The sequence below is a fragment of the Akebia trifoliata genome, chromosome 7, assembly GCF_017979445.1.
Source record: "Akebia trifoliata isolate Shusen 1 chromosome 7, ASM1797944v1, whole genome shotgun sequence".
NCBI classification, from domain to species: domain Eukaryota; kingdom Viridiplantae; phylum Streptophyta; class Magnoliopsida; order Ranunculales; family Lardizabalaceae; genus Akebia; species Akebia trifoliata.
In genome coordinates, this window is record NC_141381.1 from 30,097,356 (window position 1) to 30,124,581 (window position 27,226).

The 27,226-nt window shown below is 33.7% G+C and overlaps 3 protein-coding genes across 5 annotated transcripts; 1 reads left to right on the forward strand and 2 right to left on the reverse strand.

Annotated features, from left to right (window-relative positions):
* Positions 1-351: 351 nt before the first annotated feature.
* POL{LAMBDA} (DNA polymerase lambda (POLL)) lies at positions 352-6,959 on the reverse strand. 2 transcript variants are annotated; one of them, XM_086448287.1, is made up of 13 exons: positions 6,708-6,959; positions 5,349-5,486; positions 4,442-4,789; positions 4,197-4,275; positions 3,961-4,091; positions 3,431-3,493; positions 2,904-3,083; positions 2,747-2,800; positions 2,073-2,161; positions 1,311-1,482; positions 996-1,063; positions 637-721; positions 352-544 (listed from the first exon to the last, which is right to left on the reverse strand). In XM_086448287.1, exons 1-13 carry the CDS (start codon positions 6,822-6,824, stop codon positions 446-448), a joined length of 1,623 nt encoding a protein of 540 aa, XP_086304413.1. In that variant the 5' UTR covers positions 6,825-6,959; the 3' UTR covers positions 352-445. The 2 variants fall into 2 exon arrangements, with proteins under 2 accessions (XP_086304413.1, XP_086304414.1); XM_086448288.1 differs by having other exon boundaries at positions 5,349-5,509; positions 6,708-6,829.
* A 1,638-nt stretch (positions 6,960-8,597) lies between these two features.
* LOC147398924 (LIM domain-containing protein WLIM1-like) lies at positions 8,598-11,897 on the reverse strand. The gene is made up of 5 exons (XM_086448297.1): positions 11,625-11,897; positions 10,342-10,438; positions 10,207-10,247; positions 9,973-10,062; positions 8,598-9,127 (listed from the first exon to the last, which is right to left on the reverse strand). Exons 1-5 carry the CDS (start codon positions 11,760-11,762, stop codon positions 8,918-8,920), a joined length of 576 nt encoding a protein of 191 aa, XP_086304423.1. The 5' UTR covers positions 11,763-11,897; the 3' UTR covers positions 8,598-8,917.
* An 8,127-nt stretch (positions 11,898-20,024) lies between these two features.
* Positions 20,025-26,426, forward strand: LOC147398925 (Putative thiol-disulfide oxidoreductase DCC). 2 transcript variants are annotated; one of them, XM_086448299.1, is made up of 9 exons: positions 20,027-20,218; positions 21,411-21,550; positions 21,722-21,829; positions 22,624-22,680; positions 23,952-24,017; positions 24,148-24,208; positions 24,663-24,709; positions 25,914-25,948; positions 26,072-26,426. In XM_086448299.1, exons 1-9 carry the CDS (start codon positions 20,077-20,079, stop codon positions 26,073-26,075), a joined length of 660 nt encoding a protein of 219 aa, XP_086304425.1. In that variant the 5' UTR covers positions 20,027-20,076; the 3' UTR covers positions 26,076-26,426. The 2 variants fall into 2 exon arrangements, with proteins under 2 accessions (XP_086304426.1, XP_086304425.1); XM_086448300.1 differs by lacking the exon at positions 21,722-21,829 and having other exon boundaries at positions 20,025-20,218.
* The last annotated feature ends 800 nt before the right edge of the window (positions 26,427-27,226 follow it).

Here is a 27,226-nt window from a genome sequence, read left to right on the forward strand (position 1 = left end):
TTGCAGTTTTGAATCTTTTTCCACCTATCTATGATTCCTACACACTTTCATGCCAGGATGTACAATATGAGGTACAATCTTGAGATGACTTTAGCATTATCCAATTTATTTGCTTACCGTAATAAGAAAAATGTTGAAGTAACATTGAAATAGACATTGTTTTACACAGCTGATGTGGATGTGTGTACTGAACCATAGATACTTTTCTTCGAGATACGAGTGAGAAGCATCTATGGTTCTGTGCACACAAATGTGTGAAACAATGTCAATTTCATTGTCACTCCAGCACGACTCCCATAATAATACTGATGATGATGATTGAATGGTAATATGACAAATAAAAGTGCCATCTACAAACAAAAGGACTCTTTGAAAGAGTAAAGACAGTAACTTGGTTAGTTAACACTTGTCTTTGTAAAAACATATAACATAGTCTAGTTATACCTCATAAATTCCTCTCCTGTGGTTCAAGATAAGGAAATCCCAAGAAATCAAACACCTCTTTCTCTGTCTTAAAATTCAAACTTGCACTCGATCTTGCGCCCTGCAATTAGAAAAAATACACTCATAATGCAGGGGAAAAAAGTATTAGGGAACCCTAAAAAAAAAAGAAATTTTTTTTGTAGTTTTGGATACCCGTTTCCCGCCTGAACTCTGAGTAGCCAAAAATAGACCTGTATCATCAAGTCGGTAGCCTTTGGATTCCGCAAGTAATCTCAACCTGCACCCAAAGAAGACAGTCGAAATACATCAATTCTCATAAAACTTCGTTACAAGGTTCATAAGATCAACAATAATTGCAAATTTTATAACAATTCAGACATCAAATTGTGGTGACCTAGGGCTTGTAGTCATTATGTGGACCAAAAATCTATGCTTCCATCAAATCTTCCCTTATTATTTGTCCATTGCCGAGACCTAGTCGACTCTCAAATCTCAAGATGCATCCAAACCTTACAAAAACATGGGCTAAGATATAAAGCAAAAGTACATACCTCCGATTTAGTACATCATTTCCCGTCCATGCTATTAGTCCAAATGCATATATATTCCTTGGGTATACCTAAAAAAACAACATATTATAAATTTCAGTAAATATGGTTTGGCCACTCCTTTTCTCATTCTTGAATTCTACATAGCGTTCAAGATGGCTAACTAGAATGTGACATGAAACAACAACTCAACAAGGAAGTCTTGGTTCCAGGAAGATTTAAAACATATTTCGTACATTGTTTCATAGTCTCTAGAATCTTGAAGACATGGGAATCTGTAAAACCTGAATTAGAGCTCAATAGAAATCATCAATATACCTTGAGATCTATGCGATGACGATGCTCTCGTCCAGGATATGTGCAGAGACCAAAGTATGTGTCAACCCCAGAATCAGTATCCTCCTCGCTGTGAGTGCTAAATATCAAGTCCTCTCTCAAAAACTTGATATCCTTCAGATGCTTTACATAACGAGAGAGGAAACCTTTATGACTGGAAGTATGGAGCAAGAATGGGTCAGACTTCCTGAACCCATGTCCAAAAACAGAACTAGTAGAAAATGGATAGAGAAACTTCTCCAATTTAAAACAACAGATGGAATCAAGACAAATAGTGAAAAATAGAATGCAGACCTCACTACATGTTATTGAATATGGTAACAAGAGCTATATTTGTTAGGACTCCCACGTTCTACTGTTCACTCATGGAATCAATCTACAATCCAGCAGGTCATTGAGTTTAAATATTTAAATTTGAAATTCTTCGGTTGGTTGTAGTGCTCTAAGAATTTAGGAGACACTAAGACTACAAAGATAAATAAGGAGAAACTATTGAAAGTAATTGGAAAAAGTAAGTTTGAATAAGTTGGATGTAATTTAATTGTTAAGTTTTCGGAAGGAAAAAATGGCTGGAGAAGAGCCAATCTCAAACCAGGTCATTCAATTTAGTATTGCCAAACCATTGAGATACCGATGGTATCCCAACAATATTGAATTTGAAGGCATCTACATGCACTAAAATTTAGTATTTAGAGAAAGACAAATAACAAAAGAAATGTAAAATGATGTAAATGGAATCTACACCTTACTCCATCAGGATGTGTTATTATAATATCCAAGTCCCCACAAGTAGCTTTGCCACGTCTGAATGACCCTCCACATACAATAACTACCTATAAAAACAGAAAGAACATTATATTTATTGAGGAAAGACAACATAAACCAGTTCTACTAGAATCAAAAAATAATGAGCACTCCTCCATGTATTTTCTTGCACTTTTTTTTATTTATTATTTTTATAGTAAAGAGGTAAATGGAGTGTTTCAATTCTAGTTCTCTAGTATTGCCCATAGTCACCAAATTTGGCTACTTATTGAAAAAGTCACGATAAAACCGTGACTTTTTTCCTTCACCAATTCAATCACAACTATTTTTAATAAGTCATGAATTTTATGAACTTTGCGATTAAATCAGAAATTAGAAAAAATAGAAAAGGATATGACCAGTCCATATGATGCACTAGGGAGTGATTGTTCTTACTTCTTACTAGGAAATGGAATTAGCAGAACACTATAGATGCACATCGCATGAGAAAAACCTTTGAGGTTGAGTCATGAACATGAGGGAAAGAGTTAAATTATTCGGAAGTTGTAACAACATAAAATTTGATAGAGGTAAAATTTAATAGCCATGACATTGAAATTCCACTTTACTGAATATCCTAGTTGAGATAAATGAAAAATGTTGGTCATGCTCACCCCAGGCAAAACATCTTTTCCCGCTTTCCGTAAGAGAAGCTCCATATCTTGAGCCTATGTAACCATAAAATGCATAAAATGTTAGAGGTACAAAATAAATATGATCAACTCGAAGTAAAAGCTATAAATTTTCGTTTGAAAATAACAGCAAATGTACCTCATGACGTGGAATCCTCTTCTTGATATCTTCAAAATATTTCAACCCTATCCTTTGTGCATTTGTTAATGAATCATCATTTTTCAGATCATCTAGCGTGCGGTGACCTTTCTCATACAGTTTCAGAGCAGTGGCTGGACCAATGCCCCAAACTTCCCCAAATAGAGAAATAGTCCATACCTTCATAGTTTCAGAAAAACCCGTGAAAAGTAAGATGATTGTGCAGACAACTTCATATTGAACATCATGATCATATCATCATCAAACCCTTATCCCATAAGTTTTGGGTGCTCATATTGAAGATAAAAAGCATGAATGCTTCAATACATATCACATAATGTAACAAACATTTGTACATAAAGATTTTGCACTCTATTCATGCACAGTGGCTTAAGAAATAAAGAACATGACCAGGAAAAAAGTGAATATACTTCTTTCATTATGAAGTGACATGTTCATTGTAAGAATAAAACAAGAGTTTAAATTTCCAGATGAGAAAAAAAAATTTCTAAGAAACTGTTGAACACCTTTTCATCCATCTCGAAGTGCTCCAATTTTGATAGCTTCCCAGTAGTCACTATTTCATGAATCTGCAAGCAAACAGCATTGGCATTGTTAATCTTCAGAGGTTGCTCTTAAGCAAAACCTGATCCTATGAATTATCGTTTCTGTATTTTATTCACGTATAAACCTCTATAATTAAATTTCTTATCCCTTTCTAGCTAATTTAAATACTTTTCAGATTATTGAGAAATTTTCATACACAACACTTTGGTGGGAGCAAACCATGCAGGTTAACAAAAACAAAAGATGGGTCAATATAGATAACTGAGAATAAATAAACTCTTCCTGATGGTACATAATTTGGAGAATACTCAAGCTCCCAATAAAAAGAATACATCACACCTACAAAGAAACCACAAAATTTTACAGCATAGAATGATCCATATATGACAAACAGACCAGATGTAATGCTCACCTCACTAAGGATTATGAGTTAATTAATTAAAGTAAAGAATTCAAACACTGTAATTAGAATGAGCATATGTTCACTTACATGATCCTGCATCGATTTTCCAATTGTAGGAAGGTGTTTAACCTGGTCCACGCTTTCAATTTTGAAATGTAGCTTTTCAATTACTGGAATAGTCTTCTGATAGCTAAATGACCTACGATCATCTCCTAGAGCTGTTGTTGGAAAAATAACCACATATATCAGATCTAAAAAAGCAGAAGTACCCAAAGAAAAAAAAAGAAATGTAGAAGAGCAAATCAATAAAACTTCACTTTTACCTCTATATATGTTGATAAGCTTCCCAAATATATCAGTGATATTCTTGTTTAAATCGGGTGGACTATACGGAAAGGATAACTGCATAGAGTAACAAAATAAAGAAAGCAATTGTAGAAAAATGGAATAAGTTAACCCTCTCCTTCACTTCAGGCCAAAGTGGATGCTATGTTTGAACAACACAAAATGAAATAAGGCACTCAAAAGCCTCAAATACAAATATGGATAATGTTTTGTTCAATCTTACATCCTTATTTGAAGTACTTGGATTATTTGGACTAGACTTATAGTGGGTGTCGAAAGAAACTGTAGAATCAGTGTAAGTATTGTGTGCCTCATCTCCAGCATTACTTCTTTTATCCTCCCCACTCAATGCACATGTCACTTCTGCAGACTTGGGATATATTCTGGCCTTCTTATTATGTGGTGTTTCATTATCAACAGATTGGCTGACCATAGATGGTCCAAATCTCACAGCCTCCAAAGAGTTGGTGGATTCATTCACCACTTCCTCTACTTTTAGATTGTACGATTCCTCAGACACCTTTTCTCCTGAAAGCAAGCTGTCCTCCAACCATTGGTAAAGAAGTACCCTCTGAAATAGGAATCAAGTGTCATCCCTCAAATATGACTTCTCAACAGATTACTAAAACCCAATAATTATATTTTGGAAATAAATTCTACAAAAAATCAATTAGGGTTTGTCAATTCACCTCCAAAGGAACAAAATAAAGAAATGAATTGGGATGACTTTTAGCTAGTGCGACAAAAAGCAAGAAGAATTTGAAGAGTGAACAATGACAATTTAATATGATGAAAAAGTAAGATTTTCCTGGTGCGTAAGGGTTAAGAAGCTTAGTTCCATATATGAGAGAATATCTCATAGAAGAAGGATCAAGCTAATATGAAGTTCAATAGTGCAGTTTTATTTTTGCATAAATTTTGACCAACTTCAAAACCTCCTCGCCCTCACACCACTAGCTATTCTTGCCATGGCTCCTTCAAATCGATTCTAGGCCTTTAAACATGGAAATTTGACTTTGAAGTACTGTAGGTAGTAAAGGAGGCAAACAGAGGGAGTATAATCTCCAAATGTAGCCAGAGGAAAAAAAAAAAGGAAAAACAATCTTACAGAAGAAAGAACGTGAACTTACTCCCTTGAAGCGTATCAAGCGTTCTCTACCAACTTGTTGGAGAAGGACCGTTGAGTTCATAGCGAAAATATGAGTAACTGTCTTTGAAATGCAATCCTCAATGGTTGCTCCCATTTGCACCAACTTTTGTTTCCAAATCTTAGGGATAAAAACATAGAAAACTATGTATGAATTAATAAAACACAAGACAATATGTCTTCTAAACAAAAAAGCAACAAAGAAAAAAAAAAAAAAAAAGTTTGGACAATCATCCTAACATCAAGATAGTACTTCTCCTTCATCATCCAAGCCCAATCACAACCAATTATCGCATGAACATATTATGTACTTCATTCAATTGTATCTAAAGCTATATGCTCGTGTTAATTCAAGTGTCCTCGTACTTTCTTTTGACCTTCCTCTCACTTTTTAAAACCTTTAACATGCACATTTCCTCTTATTAGTGTTGTAATCAGTTTATGTTGCACATGACAAAACCAACTCAATCAAATCTCCCTTATTTTATTATTTTTGGGGCTCCTCCTATGTTGTAGCATTCATTTATGATTTTATCATGGTTAACTCTTCCCTTTATCCATTTCAACATCCTCATCTCGGCCAAGGAACTTTAATTTTCCCTTTAGCTTTGCTTAGTTAAAAGACTGAATTAATTTGAGGAAGTTAAATTCAAGCTGGAGTTTTTTTTGTAAAAGTTTGCCAAATTTAGAGAAGTTTAGAGAATTATTGCCAAAAAAACATGGGCATGGATTATTACTGCAAGAAATAATAGAGCAAACATAATGGAGACACTCTCAACTCATTAAACCACGGGAACAAAATTTGGGGTCTTCATCAAATTTTTTGTTTTGACCATAAAAATCTCAACTTTATAACACATAAAAATTGGGCAAATACATAACAGATCTGCAAATTTGTTTCATTTTTACACATTTTAATGCTAATGTAGCTTAAATGTTGAAAGAAACATATCAGGTAAAAATGACATTTTCCTAAAACTTCATAATACACAACTAATGCGAATTTGCTCTATAATTTAAACCCTATAAGCTGTTTTTTTTTTTTTTTAACCATAGAACCCTTATTGGAATGAGTTCTCAAAAAAAAAAAAAAAAAAAAACTGAGAAATCTGAACGAGAACATGGAAACAATGGTTTCAGAATTTGTCGAAACAGATATCTGGGTCTTTAATTTGGGTCTCTACAACAACAATTACAGTGATAAAATATAGAAACAATGGATTAAAAATCATGATTAAAGATTGTAAAAATAAAATAAAATAAAAGGCTAGAGAAACAATAAGAACTCTCAAAACCGGCAGTGGCGCGAAGGGCTTAGAGATTTAAAGATTAAAAAAAAAACCTGTAATCTTCGAGCCTGAACTCCAGTTTCAACTAAGAAAACAACCATCCCATCGAACATTCCATGTTGATCTGAAGAAAGAGAAATCTCCTTCTTCGTTCCTTTTTTTGGCGCCATTTCTTTTCTGGTTTTTAAGACTTCCAGAGCAAACTAAGAGCAGGAAACCGAAAGATTAACGTTCGAAATCTTGACTCTACGCTATATACCAAATGCACACGTGTAAACATGATTCTAGGGCACGTATTAGAGTTTTATAACTTTCTTCCGTATTCACCCAAGGTCTTGCTAACATGAGCCCCGTAGGCACATGTTAAAATGCATTAAATACACCCTGAAAATAAATATTTAAGGGTGTTTTGATAATAGAAAAAAAATTTGAAGGTATTTTTAGTAGAAATTCAAATCCCAAGGTGTATTTAATGCACCTTAACGTGTGCCCTAAAAAAAATTCATTTACCTATGTTTATTTCTCAAAAGAAAAGAAAAAAAAAATCATTTAAGTCATTATTCATTTAATCGTGATACTATGACACTCATTTTTGTACGATCCCTTCATAGAACTGTAGATCTTTAGTTTTAAGATACACAAGGACAAAGATTTATGATTCTGTGAATTATCAGGTCGGAGAGCATACAGAAAAAAACATTAGATTATCACGATTCTTATTCATTTCATAACTTTTTTATTTTATTTTATGAATAATATGTTACCATCAATTTTTTATTGTTCAAAATTATTGTAATATTCTAAATAAATAAATAAAAAGGGATCAAACTTGGCCTTTTTTCCTTACGGCTTATCACATCATAAATTTAATTTCAATTCTCAATATCATCAAGTTATTAATCTCATTAAAAACAGGTTTATCCATAAATAATAAAAAAATTGTTTTTTTCATTTATTTTAAAATTTTCTCTACTTGAATGATTAATTTCTCAATATTTTCATCATTTCCTCAAATACTTCTATCATTTACGATTGTTTATTTTGAAATTCTCATTTACTAAAGAGGTCAAGATATGTTAATTTGAACTAAATACCTCATTGGGAAACAACATATTAATAAAGAACTCTGATAATATGACGTTTCCCTCTGACAAACACCCCCATCACAGAACCGTAGATCAAATGCCTTGGGATACACAAGAAAATGATTTATGGTTCTATGTATCCTAAGGCAAATGATATACAATTCTGTGATGGGGGGCATAGGGGGCGTTTCTCAAAAGGGGCAGTCATATTGTCACGACTCATTAATAAATGAATCGTGATAATCTGACTATCCCACGTGGCAAACTCAACTGACTACGTTGGCATGGCAAATTTGGGAATCGTAGATCTACACTCCTCGGGAAACATGGCTGCACTTCCCCATAAAATGGTATCTCAAGGGAACCGTGTATCCCAAGGAGAGTAGATCTATGGTTCCCAGTCACATCAGGTAGTTGATTGAGTTTGCCACGTGGGGTAGTCAGATTATCACGGCCCTTAATAAATTGAAAATGATAAAGATGGATGAGAGAAGAAAAAAAAAATCGATTAAAGAGATGCAAAAATATGATAAAAATTTGACAGTAGGATCAACAGTCTTCTAGGCTCAATCAATTACAATGAACTAAGAAAAAGCCAATGCAGATGATTTGATCAAGCAGATTTGAACATACATACACATATAATAAAAGCAGATTTGAACACAAATGTAATCGCAGAAGACCTGTTTTTCTCTAGACAAAATTTAATAGAACTAAATGTATAGAGCAGAACCCAATTTTTTGGGATAAGGCTTCGACATGATGAATCTTTTCAACCACATAAATAACCAAAGACCCCCATAATAGTGGGTTAAGTAGGGAATAAGATTCAGAAAAAGACGAGAATGAGAAACAATATAACAACAAAACACTACCAAACTTAATAAATAAATTAAAAAAACAAAGACGACACTGAACATTGGCTGATGATCAGGTTTATTGCAAGGTCAGAATCCATCTCTACTATTATTATCTCAGCATCACAAACAATTAACAACAAACTGAATCTTATAAAAAACATTAAACATGTCCCATAAAACCCTTATACTTCCACATTTGCCTCAAATTCACACTAATCAACCCAATGTAGATGTGATCCTGAGCTCTCATCACTTCAGATGGCAATGGTGGAAATGCCAACCACCCTTTCCAAGAGAAGAAAACGAAGATTCCATGCTTCACTCGGACACTGTGTTCTCAGTCACCCCTTTAGAGTGTTCGTGCTTGTCGAGCTGGCTAAAGTTCCCCTTCTCCTTGAAGAGCTGAGAGTGATGGTGCTTGCAGTAGAGTCTGTGCTCATGGGCAACGTAGTTAGATGGGCTGATCACACAACCTCCATGGGTGCACTTGAAGCAAGCCCTATGGTATGAGGTGCCATCCACCGCTATCTGAAAAGGCAGTAAGAGTCAAGTAGTCAATGTCTCGAACAATCGTGCATAAACTCCAATGGGAGCTTTGCATTCCACTGTTAAATACTGATATTGGCAGAAAAGATCATGGAATGTTCTAATGTGATATTATAGAGTTGGTATTTTAAAAAAAACCCAAAAAGAAAAAAAAAAAAAAAAAAAAAAAAGCTTATCCAGATAGCGGTAGTCTCTGGAGAACCATTGTTGATGGAAAAAAATGGCCCTTCTAATAAGGGATGGCCCTTGACCCATCTTAGGACCTGTTGAAGCTCAATCTATCATCCAGATGAACCAAATAGCTAAGAGAAACCATGAACTAGAATATATGAGTTTCCCCACCCGTGAGTAAATATTTCATACCAGCCTTATTGGACTGTACAACTCTCAATATATAGAAGAATAGGTAGAAAGATAAATTGAAACATTCTAGAGTCACTATTCAACATATTTACATGTGCCAGACAACTTTGAAAAATGTGAATTAAATCATGGGGTGGATGATAAAGTACTCAAGTATATGTCGTAGAGTTTACATTAACTTGGATACAACATTTTAAAGTTATCGGAAATTGGAAGAATGAAAATGAAAAGTCTAGGAAAATTGAAGATCAAAGAGAAAGATCCATTTAAAAACATTTGCATTATGGTTCTAGCCTAACCTAACACATGAAAGTTATGGGGGGAAAGACTTAGAATAGCCAAGCTTTGATAATCTTAAAGACTAAATTATGCACATTTTATCAGCTAAAAATACATTGCTCTTTAAATTGTCCATAGTAACAGATAAGGAGTAAAAAAAAAAGAAGAAGAAGGACAGGTTTAACCTTCTCAATTGGGTACACAGTTTTCTTGCAAGCAACACACTTTTCTTGAGTTCCCGCAAACATACTCGAAACTTTGTTGTTGGCATGGCCCTGTAAAATTTAATACACAACAAGAAACACCTTAGAAAAAATATTATAAAGATAGGTAAATGTAATATCAGAAGAAACTCTTAAGTTCCAAATATAACTTTCATGTATAAAAGAAAGGGATTATCAAACGTTGCATTGGAGTACCTGATCAACAGATTTGTGAACCTTAACTACTTTAGGAGCACCTAGAAAAGGGGGGAAAACAAAGATCAAAACAATACAAAAATGATATTGAAGGATTTAAATATTGTCGAAAGTAATTAATTAAATGTCACCTACTTTCAAAACTTTTGTCCAAGCTGCCCGTCATCTTTAACAGTTGGTCAAAGTGAGGCTTGCAATATAGAACACCCTCAAAGGAGGAATAGTTACTTAGCTGAAAAGACCAATAAGAGTTTGTAAAATGTGAAAAATTAAAGAACAAAAATAAAACAAATGTGAAAAGGTGCTAAAAGAAGATGACAGCATTATGTAAACACTGTTCAATATTGTTCAATGAAAATAAATGTTGAACAAAGAGAAAGGCTTTATAATAGATAAACATGAATTGCAACTCAGCTTCTCAAAAAAATTATTTTGGTGTCTCTAGCTCTAAATTGACTCCCCCCACCCCCCTCCCCCACTCTTTCCAGTGGTTTTAAATAAAATTGAAACCAAAATGAAATAACCATGGTTTTAAATCTTGTCCGAGACCGAGACGACTCATCCGATACGTCTCAGTATCATCCACCAACGAGACAGATAGACAAATCAAACGTATCAGAAGAGATTTAAAACCATAGGTCATTTTTCTCATTGTTGAACGAGACGACTCAAACGTATGGAAAACCCATTCGAGACAACTCGGTCTTGTTCATGGACAAGAAAACGAGTTTTAAAACCATGGAAATAACACAAATATAACATGGTTAATCAGCATGATTTTCCAAGGGACCCCATCCCATATCAAGATTCACACCAACGAGTCTCTAACTGAAGCAACGTTTATAAATAGAGTATCAAATCCCAATAAAGCATTGAAACTACATCTAATGGCACCCAATTGAATATGATCCATGTAAGAAAGAAAATAAATTAAAGATCTCAGAAATAAGAGAAACCTAAATTTAATTGAAGAACAAAACAAGAATCATTGTAAGGATTATAAATGTCATAATCTATCATCTATCCTTGACTTAATCCAGTGTAAAATCCAAAGAAAGTCCAAGAGCTCCAAAATCAAGAAAACCCATGTTGGAATCATCTCCATCATCATCAAAAAAGAAATCCATTTTTTAAAGAGAAATGGGAAGAAAAAAAAACACTTTTTAGAAATAAAACCCAAATACCCATCAAGTCTATAACCTCAAAACAGGGGTAGAACTAGAAACATAATATGAGGAACAAGGATCAAACAAAAAAAAAACCCAAATCGAAATTAAAGAAAAAAAGACAGAGGGTGGGGTTAATTCTCTTTAATTAACCAACAAAGAAACAGAAGGATACCCACTTAGCATCACAGATGAGATGATCTAATCTAGAAAGGAGGAAAAAAAAAAAGCAGGTTTAGAAAGAAGAATTACCTTGAGAGTACCCTTGCAGTGATGACAGCGGAAGCAAGCCTTGTGATAGACCTTGTTATCAGCAGTGAGTTGATCCACTAAGTACACAGTCTTCTCGCACGCTTTGCATTTCTGGGTTGTCCCTGCAAACGTCGCCATTTCAGATTTCTTTCTCTCTCACACACACAATTAACAAAAACCCAGAAATCTCCCTGAAGTCTCGAGTCAAGAAGAGAGAGAGAGTTGACAAATGTTGATGATGAAAGACAGAGAGACTCTTTCTCTTGTCTTTCTGTAAAAATTCCAGCTCAGATGGTCAGAAAATAACGGCTGACTCCTCCGCAGTAATAAAAGTTTGAGTTTTTTAACTGCCACTGTTATTAACCTTTACTTAGAGCACCCCAACTCGTAAGATACCAACTAAGAACTTAAGAGACTTTTCCAAAAACATGTGCTAACATATGTACAAATTCTGATTTCAGTGCACTGTTCATTTTAATCCCAAAACAAATATTTTCAGTGAATTTGTCACTTTTATAATTAACAAATTCGTTTGATAAATTATCAGTGAGATTGTTGACATGGTAACATCGTTGATTTTTTATCAACGAATTTGTATATTGTAAAAATGATGAATTCAATGTAAAAGTATGTTTTGAGAATTAAAATGAATAATGTACTGAAACTATAATTTTATCATTTTTAGAATACACAAAATAAAGATTCACCCAAGAATTTATCACGAATCTTTGGTTGCTCTAAATAAATGTTGATGTGCGATAGAAAGTCTGTAATTTATAAAGTAAATACTAGACCTGAAAACGTGGCTCAATCCATCAAATTCAGGGAGTGGATCATCTGTGGTATTCATTTGCCAGTGTAGTACTTTTTAAATGATGGTGAGAGTATGTTGTAAAATAAATTATATCCCATCAAATATGTTTTGATCATGGTTTGAAAAGAAAAAATTGAAAATTCTTTAATTGTAAGCCTGATCAAGAAGATTGAAAATGAATTGTCATTGAACTCTAATATCTCAATGAAGTGATTTTGGTATTTGCACCACATGACACTCTCTCTCTCTCTCAATCGTGAAATCGTAAGGAAATAAGTACCACAAAGGATCTATTCTCTCAAATTCAATGTCTTATAGAAAATCTTATGTTTTTTCTATCCAAAAATATTATATTGTTCTTGGGTGAACTAATTTTAATCTATTCAAGCTCTTAGTTGATATTTTATTTTTAATATCTTGTAGGAATCATTGATTTTTCTTCCCAAATTCTATCTTGTTAGTGAAGTTATTGAAGAATATGAAATCTTAGGATTATAACAAACGTAAATTAATGGTTGAGGTGGATTACTTTAAGAGAAAATCAAGGTATTTTTGGTTTGAGGTTGAAGATGAGAGCATTTATGTCATTTAAACCAGTCTCAAATACTAAAAGGGGGCCATCAATTTGAAAACACGAGAATATCTCTTATATTGATTAAAACATGAAAGGCCATTTTTATTTAAAATAATAATAATAGTAGTAGTAATATACAAAGGGAATTTGCTTGCTAGGTAACCTATTTTTCTTCCCACCTCCTCTATTAGATGGAAACTAAAATTATCTTGTTCAAAATATTTTTAATATATTGTAAATAATTGATTTTTATATAATCTAATTCTATGTACCATGGACTAATTTATCATGATTTAGTAGATAACTTTTTGAAATAATCGCATATTATTTTTGCTTTTTAATATTTTAAGTATTATTTTATCATTAAATATATGAAATGCATTATTTTTTAAATTTTTATGAGTCATGATAATCTAAGTATCCCACATGGAATACTCAATCGACTACCTGACATGACAAGTTTGAAAACCATAAATCTACGCTCTTCGAAATACTTGGTTCTCTTGAGATATACTTTTTTTATGGGGAAGTGCAACCTTGTATCCTGAGGAGCGTAGATCTACAGTTCTCAAACTTGTCACATCAAGATAGTTGATTGAGTTTGCCATGTGGGGTAGTCAGATTATCACGATTCTTTTTATATTAAAAAATATATTTTAAAAATTTTCCAATTTTTTTTTGATTTTATCAAATTTTTGTTGATTTTTTTCGAAGCTCTTTATCTTGGCGAAAAACACCAACTTTGTCACTATGCATGAGGGATTGCGATAGAAGATTATGATGAAAAAAATTGTTCTCAAACTTGTCACATCAAGATAGTTGATTGAGTTTGTCATGTGGGGTAGTCAGATTATCACGATTCTTTTTATATTAAAAAATATATTTTGAAAATTTTCTAATATTTTTTTGATTTTATCAAATTTTTGTTGATTTTTTTCGAAGCTCTTTATCTTGGCGAAAAACACCAACTTTGTCACTATGCATGAGGGATTGCGATAGAAGATTATGATGAAAAAAATGAAATTTGAAAAAACAAATTCAGGATATTATCAATTGATGACACGACTAAATTTATAATAATTTATTTTAACTTCTTTTGTTGAGTTTAAATTGAAAATGTAGAAAATAACAAAATCCTAAACTGCTGCAAAAGAATTTTATCGTTTAGTAGTCAGTTTAGTATTTTTTTCCTTTTTCCTTTTCTAAGTGACAGCTCGAGGTGACAATGAGCGTTCCACGTGGACGCACTTCACTTATCTTTGGTGTCTCCGTTTTGTTTTGTTTTGTTAGGGTATCATGATGTGTATCTTCCTTTTTAAATTTTAAATTTTAAATTTGTTTGATTGTCACAGTAATCTTTTTCAAAGTGGGGGATGTGGGCCCATTTCGCTTTTCTATATAGTAGCGGAGACACCTTCGTGTATCAGTGGTTAATCACGCTTGAATTTTAATTCTTAGTATATTTGAGGTTAGAAGTCTCGAAATATTTTGATAAAAATTTGAAATAATTTTGATTAGAATATTTTGAGACATTTCAAAATATTGTGAATCATTTCGAGACAATCTAAAACATTCAATATTTTGAAGTCGATGTTTCATTTTAATCTCAACTAAAATTAAATTTTTCTATCAAAACATTTTGAAAGAACAAGAAACTATAAATCATGATTATATCCTCAATAATTAAGTGTGTAAGAACTATAATCAAGGATTCATAATATATATATATAATTTATGTAAAAGTATTTATTTTAACTTTTTTAATACATTTGATTTTATGTATCGCTAATGATTTTATGACTCGACTGATGTGACAAGGGCATGAAATTGTTGATAATTTTCCTTGTGGATCCCGAAGAAAAATATCTATTGTTTTGTGCCTTAGTCACATACAGACCAAGTGAAAATTTTTGACTCAGAAAATCAGGACTCTTTATATACATGTGTCCACTAGAAGAAAAAAAAAAGAATAGAGAGAGAAAGAGAGGGAAAAAAAGTGGAGATGAAAACAATTTACTTGTGCCAGAGAGTCTTCTCATTGTCTAACTGACTTTAATGGACCACAAATATATAAGACAATAGTATATTGGACTAGGTCATGGCCCATTTGCCTAGCCATAATTTGCCCTCTATTTTTCTTAGCCTATTATCCATTCAAACCCTTTGAAAACGAGTACTAAAGTATCGCCAAGTTCCTTTTAGCATTTAAAATAATAGAAAGTAATAATTTTACCTATAAATTAAGAATATTTTGTAGGTGCCACACATCATATGTTTTGACATAAAATATGAGTTTTGTGAAGGATATGAGGATGAGGATGAGGAGGTGTCCATGCAAAATAACTCCATGGTTAAGAATGTTGAAATTTGGTTGAGGATATTTGATGGAACAATTCAAACGTTTAACAATATTTGACATGTGACAAAGCTTAAGAAAAATTTAGTGTGTGTTTGGTAACATTTCTGAAGTTTGAATGCAGGTCGTCCACCTTTAAAATTTAGACTTTAGAAGTATTTATTTCTGTTTGTTTCGATTTATATTTCAGACTTCAAAATCGAAATTCAAAAGTTTTGAACTAACAAATAGGAGATATTGGATGAAACTTCTGAAGTCTAATTTCTAAGTCATGCAAACGCAAAAGATTTGCAGTACTTTTTGAATTGCAAATTATTTGCTGAAATTTGTGAAGGACTTAATAGGTTCATGCAAATAATTTGCAAGACAAAAAAATTTCATAAGGTAACCAAGCATTTGTAAATTAGATCCAATAAATCATTTGCATCGTACCGAGCAGGACCCTAGTTTCTAGACTTCAAACTTTAAAAGTGCTATCTAACATAGTCTTAATGTTTTTTTTTTTTTTTTTCCAAATCAATTTAAGTCTTGAAAATAGAAAGGATAAAGTAGAAAAGAATTAGAGACTTGAATTGCTTTAGGGCGCATGGCTTACTAAATTATCTTATAGACAACAAATGCCCCCACCTCATTTGAAAATTGATAGATGAAAGCGGTGTTGTATTTCTGGCAAATATGCTTTCATGATATAATAAAGTTCAATTTGCTCAAATTCGACATTGTTTGAGACCACTAGATACCCTTGGAGATGATGAGGGGCCCATCCACTTTGGATGAACACTTCTCCTTATTTGTCTTTTCTTTTCTTCTTCTTTTTTTTATAATATATATATATAAAAGGTCCCGTTAGACAAACAATGTTAGGAAGGTAAAATTTGTTCTCTATGGCTTAAAAGTTTCGGAGATCATCCTCACAAAAAATAGCTCAATCTAAAACTTCTAATCTCAAAAAAATGATTTACAAAATAATGGTAAAAAATCAATGATTCCCAATTATAAATCACTTTTGACGGAGTTAAAAATTTTAGAATGGACTGATTTTTTGTGATGATAATCTCCTTGTCGTAAATATCATCATCACGAAAATCATCTTAATCCAAAACTTTTAAGTCATATATGATAAATTTTATCTCTCAACGTTGTCCTCCGAATGTTGGTTATCGAACGTTACTCATATATATAATTTTTCTACTTTTGGTAAATGATTATTAGGGCTCTCAAATAAAGAGAATTGATGTAAAAAATGAGGGTAAAAAGAATGAAGCTTTTATTTATAAAATATAATTTTCCTTCAAAATGAGTTTTACAACAAAAGATAATTTTTCAAATTCATGGAAAAATTCAAATCATTTATCGATGTCAATCAATTATTAGACTAACAATAATGGGCGCATGCCATAACATATATCTGACCCATCCCTCGATTGACACATAGACCACAAAAAGCTTGATTGGTGATGTCCGTTCCCTGTGGTGGGGATGGGAGTGGTCCGACTGAGTAGGACATAATCAATGGAAAGGAGTTCGACTTTGAAGCGGGCTGGCTGCTTCAAAATTTTGAAGAAACCTCCTCGTTACATGACACGTGCATTTTGAATTTATTTCATTCCCTTAAATTACACGTGGCACTTTCCTCCTTCGTTGTCCACATGCATGCTTTACCTACTCATGAGTTTCGTTTTGTTTTATAACGTTTATTTTAGTACTGTACATCGGGGTCCACTCGATCAAACTGCATTTGGTAGATCTATAAAGGCAAATTATAGATCAAACGAAGGGATGTCCCCACTTACTGGTCCATTAATAAATCCAACGAAGGGTATCTAGTTATACCCCTCCACTTTTTTGGTGAATATTTGAGATAGCCCTGAATTTTCAAAATGATGACACGTCCCTTGACTTTGGTCTTCTTTGATTTATTATCCAAAAAATGATTCAAATGCCCTCATCTTCAATCTTTTGACAAAGAAACACTTGATTTTTCTTCAAAAAATCTACCCACCTCTACACTGAATTATTTTGAATTTATTTAAATTTATCTTCAATCCATTGTCGGAATATCTCAAATCTCTATCAAAATATTTTTAAAGGTAATTTTTTATATATTCAAATGAAGATAAAATCATTTCTATAAGTATTAGGATTGCCATGTCAATTTTTTTCGATGGCAATGTTCAAAAAGTACTTTTCGAAGACCTGAAAATGCTTTAAGAGGATGTGGAGCATTGGATGAAATCAATTAAAATAACCTTAAAATGAATTTTAGGACATTTTCATCATTAACTAAAAAAATAGATATTTTTATCCTAAAATCTCATAATTTTTGTTATCTTATTTTTGCAAAAATGAGAAATCAAAAGTAGATTCAGACAACTTTAACTTCTACTCTTTTTTATTTATTTATGTCAACTTCAAAAGCCAAATTGCCCATACAAAAAGGCTTTTTGACTACAAAATGTATGCTTTTATTGTGAAAAGTTCAAAGGCATCCCACAAACACTAGTGCTCCTTAAAATATATCAAATCAACTTTTTTAACAGTTGTATATTATAATAGGACTTCTCTAATCTCAAACAAGGTTTGTGGCTTTCTATCAAATAAATGGTTAGTTTCAAAAGGATTAGTGTGTTGTATGTAAAAGTCGATGTGCCAATAGAATCTCTGAAATTTTAACAGGTTGAAAGTTTTAGAACCCAACTACCTTTGTGGGCTTTTTATCAAGGCCTAAAGTCTTTTATTTTTTCAGATGGGTGGGCGTCTAACAGACCAGTGAGCTCTATTGACATCCTTTTATTTTTACTCTCTAGTACTTTGAAGAATTATTAAAAATTAAAAAGTCGTGATAAATGTACGCGGTCTGGACGAGTCTGACGTGGCAGAATCATAGATATTTTTCTTGGGAATACACGAGGAAAAAGATCTATGATTTTATGCCCTTACCACGTCAGCTGGATACAAACCATGTATGTATCAATGCGTTGTTTTATGATTAGTCAAAATTAAAAGAGTCGTGATAAACATACGCGCTGATACATACACAATTTCTACGTGGCCGATGTGGTAAAGGCTAATAATCATATATCTTTTTCTTCGGGATACACAAGGAAAAAGATCTACGGTTCTATGCTCTTATCACATCAGCCTGTACAAACCACGTATGTGTCAAGGTGTCATTTTATCATTGGTCAAAGACTAATGATTTTTTAATTCAATCTGACAGTCAGACTCAAAACTCATTGAGGTGTCATGCACACAAAGAATTGTAGATTTTTATGCTCGAGATACACAATTGCAGATGACAAGGTGATTGTATACCATGAGGGACAGAATCCACGATTCTTTGCCTATGCCACGTTAGTGAGATTTTGAGTTTCCCTCACAGTTGAGCTGCAAAATCAACACTCTTAGTCAAATTAAATGCATTTGCACAAACACTCTTGTGAAACCCCCCCGGTAATTCCCCATGCTCTCCTTATGTGGCATGTGATAGAAGCATAGATTTTCCTCGGGATACATAATTATAATCCTCATAAATATGCAGTACGTATCTCAATGAAAATCTATGGTTCTAACACATGCCACGTCAGAGGGGGGAGTTATAAAATTATTATTCATCGTGAGTATTGCAATCAAGCCATACTAAACTTGGTCAAACACCCTTGAAGATATTCGAGTGATCCAAAATTGAATGTTGACCCACCCCTCACGTGGTGCGTAAAGAAGACCGGGGAGTGGGGATACAAACCAGCTACTAGGAGCACAGGATTGTATGAAAACAGGGGTGGCCACGCGTGTTGCGTGTAGTAAAGCTGTTTGAAACACACAAAATTTAATAAAATTGTGGAGTAAAAGTGGTGGGCAACGTAACAGAAGAGAAACATGGCGTTGAGAGCTGTTGCTTCTGCATGTATTGTAAGAGGAGGAAACCCAACAAGGAAAAAGATCTACGGTTCTGTGCTCTTACCACATCAGCTTGTACAGACCACGTATGTGTCAAGGTGTCATTTTATCATTGGTCAAAGACTAATGATTTTTTAATTCAATCTGACAGTCAGACTCAAAACTCACCGAGGTGTCATGCACACAAAGAATCGTAAATTCTTTTGCTCGAGATACACAATTGCAGATGACAAGGTGATTGTATACCATGAGGGACAGAATCCACGATTCTTTGCCTATGCCACGTTAGTGAGATTTTGAGTTTCCCTCACAGTTGAGCTGCAAAATCAACACTCTTAGTCAAATTAAATGCATTTGCACAAACACTCTTGTGAAACCCCCCGGTAATTCCCCATGCTCTCCTTATGTGGCATGTGATAGAAGCATAGATTTTCCTCGGGATACATAATTATAATCCTCATAAATATGCAGTACGTATCTCAATGAAAATCTATGGTTCTAACACATGCCACGTCAGAGGGGGGAGTTATAAAATTATATTCATCGTGAGTATTGCAATCAAGCCATACTAAACTTGGTCAAACACCCTTGAAGATATTCGAGTGATCCAAAATTGAATGTTGACCCACCCCTCACGTGGTGCGTAAAGAAGACCGGGGAGTGGGGATACAAACCAGCTACTAGGAGCACAGGATTGTATGAAAACAGGGGTGGCCACGCGTGTTGCGTGTAGTAAAGCTGTTTGAAACACACAAAATTTAATAAAATTGTGGAGTAAAAGTGGTGGGCAACGTAACAGAAGAGAAACATGGCGTTGAGAGCTGTTGCTTCTGCATGTATTGTAAGAGGAGGAAACCCAACAATTGTTTCTCACCTTAGAGTCAGATTTCCTGTTTCTTGTGCACCTTCTCTTCATAGAATCTCATTTCCTCATCACCCAAAATTACAAGGTAACTAAACTAATATGGGTTATAATCTCTCTCTTTTTTTTTTTTTTTAATTAATACAAATGTTTAAATTTTGAGTAATTTAAGGAAAAAAAAATGGAAACAAATATGTTTATGGGCTGGAATTTTTTTTTCTATTACTCTTGTTGTTTATATTATAAAGATTCTTTAGTTGAGTTAGTTATGCCTTTTTATAGTCACTTGATGTGTCCCCATTTTTTTAATTTCTTAATTGTTGCAAACATTTGCATTTACAGCCCTAAATATGTTAAACTTGCTTGGTGGATTTGAACTGAATGGAAATAAAAATAAAAAAAAATGTTCTCTTTGGCAATGGATCAAACATCACCAATACAATACAACGTTTGTGCGTAGGCAATGATTGGTGTCTAGAAATAAAGAGGGAAGTGATGGTGGTGGTTGGGTTGAATTGAAGGAGAGAGACCAAAATTTGTAGTTACTTGAATTCATGTGTCTGGTTGCAAATTTTGGATCCAATCTGCATTAAATTTTTTGGCCCAAGTACAATTATTTGTAGAAATTCGCATATGGTAAATGGTAAATTGGCAGCAAATATATTCTTGAGAATTCCAAGCAGGGCCTAATTTTTTCAAATGTGCGACATATGTCTATCGTCGTCGTCATTATCATGTCTGCCTTTTTTAAAATATTGGGGTTGGCGGTATAAATCTCCTTTGGCCATTCAAATCTGTTTAGAGCCGTAGTTTCATTAAATCCATGTATCCTTATATCTTTTCTTAGTGCCTTAATCTACAACATTTTGGTCTTACTTTTGCGCCCTTTTAAAGCCTTTAATTTGTGCCAAAAGTCTTCTCATACCAAATATCATTGCTCTTTGTTATTCATGCTCAAATCATCTCAATCGATCAATTTTCCTTTATTCTATTCTTATTATTGGGACTGTTTCTAGTTTTTCTCGAGTACACTCATTTTTTATTTTATCTGTTATGAACTGACCAAAAAAAAATTACTCAACTGGCGTGGCATGTGCACAGAACCATAGATTTTTTTCTCAAGATACACAAGGAAAACCTATGGTTCTGTGCACATGCCACGTCAGTTGGGTATGTTTGGGTCTCTCTCTCGAGTCCATAACTCCATATATATATATCAGCATCAATGTCTCAATAAGCAAGAGATAAAATAAAGAGACTAAAATAAATCCTTTTTGCAGCGCTCAAGCATCGAATTTGTGCAATAAATACAGAAACCACAACGGAATCAAAGGCCTCTGAGAAAACAGATGATCAACTGTCTCAGAATTGGAAGATTAAAATGCTTTATGACGGCGAATGCCCACTTTGCATGCGAGAGGTTTGTTCGATGCACATGGATCTTAATCATATTTAAGGATTTAAAATTAAATAATTTTTTGCTTCATTTTAATGTAACGATCAATGTTAGTGAATACTCTTGAAGTGATGATAAGAATTGCTAAACACCAAAAAGATGTTTTCCTTTCGCTTATATATTTTGTAATGTCAGGTAAACATGCTTAGAGAGAGGAATAAGCTCTATGGAGCTATCAAATTTATTGACATAAGTTCAGATGAGTTCTTCCCGGAGGAGAATCAAGGCCTTGACTACAAAACTGTATGCCTTCAACCATCTTGGATATTTTTTACATAACCATTATTTATTGCAATTTCTCCACATTTAGGAATAATGTAACACATGTCATAAGGGAAAAAACCGTATACACATGTTTGAATGGTTGGATATTTGTTAAGTTGGACATTTGGTGCATAACCATTATTTATTACATGATCCCAACTGTTTAAATACAAAATCCAATGGTTGAGATTTATCCTCTAGATAAGTATCTTCGAGATGTATGTTGTGAAGATACATATAAATCTCGGCCATTGGATTTTGTGTTTACACCGTCAAGATCATGTGTTAGATTAGAGAAAAAGAAAAAAGAAATGAATGGGGAATGTCATCATTGTCACAATGTTGGAGTACGGGTTTAAAATGGCAAGGGAGAACTTCGGAAAAAACGGGAAAAAAACGATGAAAATAAAAGATAAAAAAAATATATATTAAAAGTTATGAAAAATATATATCTAATGAAAATTCATAGAATCAAGTTATTATCATCAAATCCCATATTTTTACATTTTTGAATCACCAAATTCTATTATGCATCAAATCCCACATTTAAAAAAGTTAAAGTGCGTAAAAAAAATTTCCTGGGAAAAAAATGTGAAAAAACGGAAATAAAACGACATTTTTTTGGTAAAAACGTAAAAGTCGCATTTTTCAATCGTCAGAGATGCAAGACCCGTTTTTTGTTACTATGAATGTCATTAAACTTAAATGTAGGTATGGATTTTTTATTTAGTGCTCAGTTGTATACATGAAAATCGTTTATTTTATCTTGTTAGGCTATGGGGAGAATCCATGCAATCCTTTCTGATGGGACTGTGGTCACAGATGTTGAAGTATGCCCCTCCAAAACTCTCTAATTATAATATTTTTTTCTTAATCTTGGACTTGCAGTAATGTTATTGTCCTGTTGTTTATATTTCTGTCTAATTCTTTAATTTTCCACTCCATCAAGTTCATGATCTGAAGCCATTCTCTTTCAGTTAATGCAACTTTTGTTCAAAAACTTCTCAAAGTCAGTAGAGTTGTATTTAAATCCTTTGAAATGCTACAAGTGCTAAAAAAGTAGGGTCATTTGAAATTCCTTAACCCAGATATTTGGTGTCGGGAGTATGAACCCGGATCATCATTTAATTCTATGAACCATCTTCTGAGTGTGTCTTCTCTCATACACCTTAATTCACACTCTTTTGGCCTTTCTTTCACCGTTTTTGAGCCTTAAACCTGAACCAAAAGGTCCATTCTCAGTAGTGCCGTCATTGGTCTTTGTTTTACTAGTCAAAAACATCTCGATCGACTTCCTTCTCTTTATCTTATCCTCTACCTGGTTTTACCATTAATACAATCGGACTCAATCTTATCCTCTACCTTGAAATCTGGTTTTACCATTAATACAATCGGACTCATGAATCTACCAGATCATTCTTTTGGATTTTCCATATAGGTACTACATGAAAAAAGGGGGGTAAATTCAACAGTCCTTGGTGTCTAATTTACCCCTTTTTCACGTTGTGAGTAAATTGTCATTGGTGTTGCATGATAAATCTGGTGTCCAACTCAAAACCAATTGGCAATGAGTGGAGATGCCCAAGAGCTTATAAGGAGAGAGACAGGGCAATGAGTGTCTGATGTGAGACTAAACTCAACACGCCCCCACATGTGTGGGCCGGACTGGGCCAAAGCACGTGGAGATATGAACTGGGTGATGTGGAGGAGAGAAAGGCCCGTTTTGATACCATGATAAATCTGGGGGTCCAACTCAAAACCAATTGGCAATGAGTGGAGAGGCTCAGGAGCTTATAAGGAGAGAGACAGGGCAATGAGTGTCCGATGTGGGACTAAACTCAACATTACAGAAAGACTTTTAGTATTGAATTTTTAACATTTATCTTCTTCTATAGATGGATAATATACAACCGGTTCAATATATCAAATTGAATTTGAGATTAATAGCATCTCACTTTGAAAGTTTTTTTGTAGGATATCTAATTAGAATCCACAAGATTTGTTTGTAAGTCACTCTTAAGTGGTGGAACCGCGTGATTTCTTCCAATTTTAATTTAAGAGTTCAAGAAACATGAGTCCATGTCATTAAAATCTTTTGCAGGCATTTAGAAGGTTGTACGAAGAAGTAGGTCTTGGATGGGTTTATTCCGTTACAAAATACGAGCCTGTAAGTCCTCTTGTATCATAGAACATCATAAGCACTATGGAGTCCTACGGATGTGATATAATCTCTACATGTAGCTTAAGAGGAAACGTATCCATATTCTGCGGTTAATGAACAAGAATTGTCTTCACAGATTGCCACCATAGCTAATTCAGTATATGGTTTCTGGGCTAAATACCGCCTGCAAATTACTGGTAAGTCCATTTTAATATATTTCAATGTAGAAAGTCATTCTGTTTGCAATTGCACAATATGTTCTTGGCTTACAATTTCAACATCGATGCATTGGGGTCATTTCATGGCCTGCCGAAAGAGATTTCATATACAATTTAGTTGCAAAGGACAATAGATTTATCTTTCTTCTTTGTACTTTTTGGTTTCAAAGTTTTGTACCATCTTGGAATGTCTCTGCCGAGACATTTCTATCTTAGCTGTGATTGGAATGAGACATTGGTTTCAGAAAATTGAATGTTTTGGGATGGTCGAGACAGTCCATGTTTTTCTCATGACCAGACAATGCTTGTGATGAGATTTTAAACCTTACTTGCTATTCCTTTTGATTGCTTTATTTAATTTTTGGTATGTTTCTCTTCCATTATCCCTATTCACACTAACGGGTTTTCATGTAAATGACCATCCTTGTTTTAGGCCGCCCTTCATTAGAAGATGTCTTGGAGGCACGAAGGAAAAACAGGGTATGTACATGCTACTACATGAATTTTACATTATCCATTCTCTTACATAGTAAATTAGTTTAGTCCTTGAATCACTTTTCAGATCTGGTTTAACTACTAGATGTCAAATTTCAGAGCAGAAACTACTATTATTTTTGTATCACGATTAGCTATAGAAACTCACAAAATATGTTAAAATCACAATATGGAACAGTACACTAAATTTGGGGGTCCAACTCAAAACCAATTGGCAAATGAGTGGAGAGGCCCATGGTCTTATAAGGAGAGAGACAAGGCAATGAGTGTCTGATGTGGGACTAAACTCAACACACCCCCGCACGTGGAGATATGAACTGGGTAACGTGGAGGAGAGAAAGGCCCACCTGATACCATGATAAATTTGGGGGTCCAACTCAAAACCAATTGGCAATGAGTGGAGAGGCCCAGGAGCTTATAAAGAGAGAGACAAGGCAATGAGTGTCCGATGTGGGACTACACTCAATACGCTCCCGCATGTGGAGATATGAACTGGGTGACGTGGAGGAGAGAAAGGCCCACTCTGATACCATGATAAACTTTGGGGTCCAGCTCAAAACCAATTAGCAATGAGTTGAGAGGCCCAGAAGCTTATAAGGAGAGAGACAAGGCAATGAGTGTCTGATGTGGAACCAAAATCAACATACACATGGTGTTAAAATTTGACATATATCCACAAAACATATCAAACTATTTCCATTGTCACTGGGATAGAAAGGAAACTCTACTGGCATATTTTCTTTTTAGTTTTTGTTTTTAATTTTCATTGAAGTTACATATAATATTAATTAGTACTAAAGAAGTTGTAATGCCAAACATATTAGATATAATCTTGAATAAGTAGTATGTATGAGTTAACTACATGCATGATCTAAGTTTGTGATAAAAAATGATTGTAAATAAGATTATATTTTGATCATAACAAATAGGATGCCATAGTTTGTATGTCCATGTGGAAATGTCCTCAAATCCTAAGGCAACTTCTTTTAATTTTATCCATCCCTAAATGATACAATTACAAACATTTTAATGTGTAAGTTTGACTATGAGAGTCGAAGTTCAAGAGCATAGTTTTGGTTGGATTTCAAATTCTCTCCTTCATAATTTCATCTTTTGTTGCCCATGAAGCTAGCTTAGTTAGTTTGTCTTGCCCGTGCTAATATGGTTGGATCTTTGGTTTCGTTAACAGGGTGAAGTATGCAATGACAACAAGTCTTGTAACACGTGAGCTTTCTTAACTATACGTAGATACTCCTAAAAATTAACATTTTAACCAAATTGGGCTTTGTAGGATTCACCCTCAATGAATTGCGTTCTACATCTTAATGAAGTTTTACTGCTTGGCAGGTAGTTGAGGTTAAGCAGACATATTTGTTCTATTGCACAGCTGTGAGTAACGTCGATAATCAACTAATCAATATTGCAGATGCATATAATCCAGAGCATCTTGTATAGTTAGCCGATCATTTTCTCTATGTACAACTTTGTCCCAGCTTAAGAATGAAAAATAAAAAATAAAAAAACTGGTCCCTATAAGTGAAATAATATTCAAATTTCGAAACAAATTTTTATAAGCTAATAATCTCTTTCCAGCAATGAAGTTTTGGAAATGCAGGTTGGTTTTGGGTTTGTATTTTCTACATCATATATGATATTTTGACCAATATTTACATTTTAATAATGAGTATGAATGTGTTTATTAGAGTGGGGTTGGCATTTTTATGCGAAAGGTTGTAAATTTAACCTCCATACCAATTATTGGGTCCAAAGTTCCAATTATTGGTACAAAAAACTTGGCTCTGGACCGAGTGGAATCAAGAAAAGTGACTCATTTAGCGGCCCCCAAATCTTAGGATAAGATTTTATGATTATTCCTTTAATTATTGTTGCCCCATAAGAAGTTGCCTTTAGCTTTTGTTGCTTTTGTCATGTGTCGTATTTTATTGTAATTTTCAACTAGTTGATCAATAGTATTTCAACCTTGGATGATTGATTAGTTGGTTTGATTTGATCATCTTGGACATTTTGAATATGGTGACAATCATAATGCCAGCAAAGGTGCGGGCATGTGGGAAATAACTAATGAATTTGGGTGTCCAACTCAAAATCAATTGACAATGAGTGGAGAGGCCCAGAAGCTTATAAGGAGAGAGACAAGGCAATTTGTGTCTGTTGTGGGACTAAACTCAACAATAACAAACTTGCTAGTATGTCATAGAATCTCAACTATTAATCATTGGTGCTTGTTACAATTCACAAAAGGCTGCGAACCCTCAATCTCAATGGCTGCATATTGATAATCAATGATCATTTAGGGCCCTCGCTTACAAAATTCGAAGGATTGCTTAGAAACATTGAAAAATCTGTTATTAAAATGGATATCTATTTCTTATCTTCTTTTTTATTTGACACAAAAAAAAAAAAAAAATCCAAAACTCTTTTATAAAATGGATGAATAATGCTGAAGTGATCTCAGGTTCGAAGCTTGCTTTTCATCAACTC

What these genes read in the sequence shown, in the direction of transcription:
- LOC147398924 (XM_086448297.1), bottom strand. Translation starts at nt 11,762, where the DNA reads ATGGCGACGTTTGCAGGGACAACCCAGAAATGCAAAGCGTGCGAGAAG. An exon ending in ACTGCAAGGGTACTCTCAAG is followed by an intron (nt 10,439 to 11,624) that starts GTAATTCTTCTT and finishes TGGTCTTTTCAG; the next exon opens with CTAAGTAACTATTCCTCCTT. An exon ending in CTTGGACAAAAGTTTTGAAA is followed by an intron (nt 10,248 to 10,341) that starts GTAGGTGACATT and finishes CCCCTTTTCTAG; the next exon opens with GTGCTCCTAAAGTAGTTAAG.
- LOC147398925 (XM_086448299.1), top strand. Translation starts at nt 20,077, where the DNA reads ATGGCGTTGAGAGCTGTTGCTTCTGCATGTATTGTAAGAGGAGGAAAC. An exon ending in AAGGCCTTGACTACAAAACT is followed by an intron (nt 21,830 to 22,623) that starts GTATGCCTTCAA and finishes TTATCTTGTTAG; the next exon opens with GCTATGGGGAGAATCCATGC. An exon ending in ATACCGCCTGCAAATTACTG is followed by an intron (nt 24,209 to 24,662) that starts GTAAGTCCATTT and finishes TCCTTGTTTTAG; the next exon opens with GCCGCCCTTCATTAGAAGAT.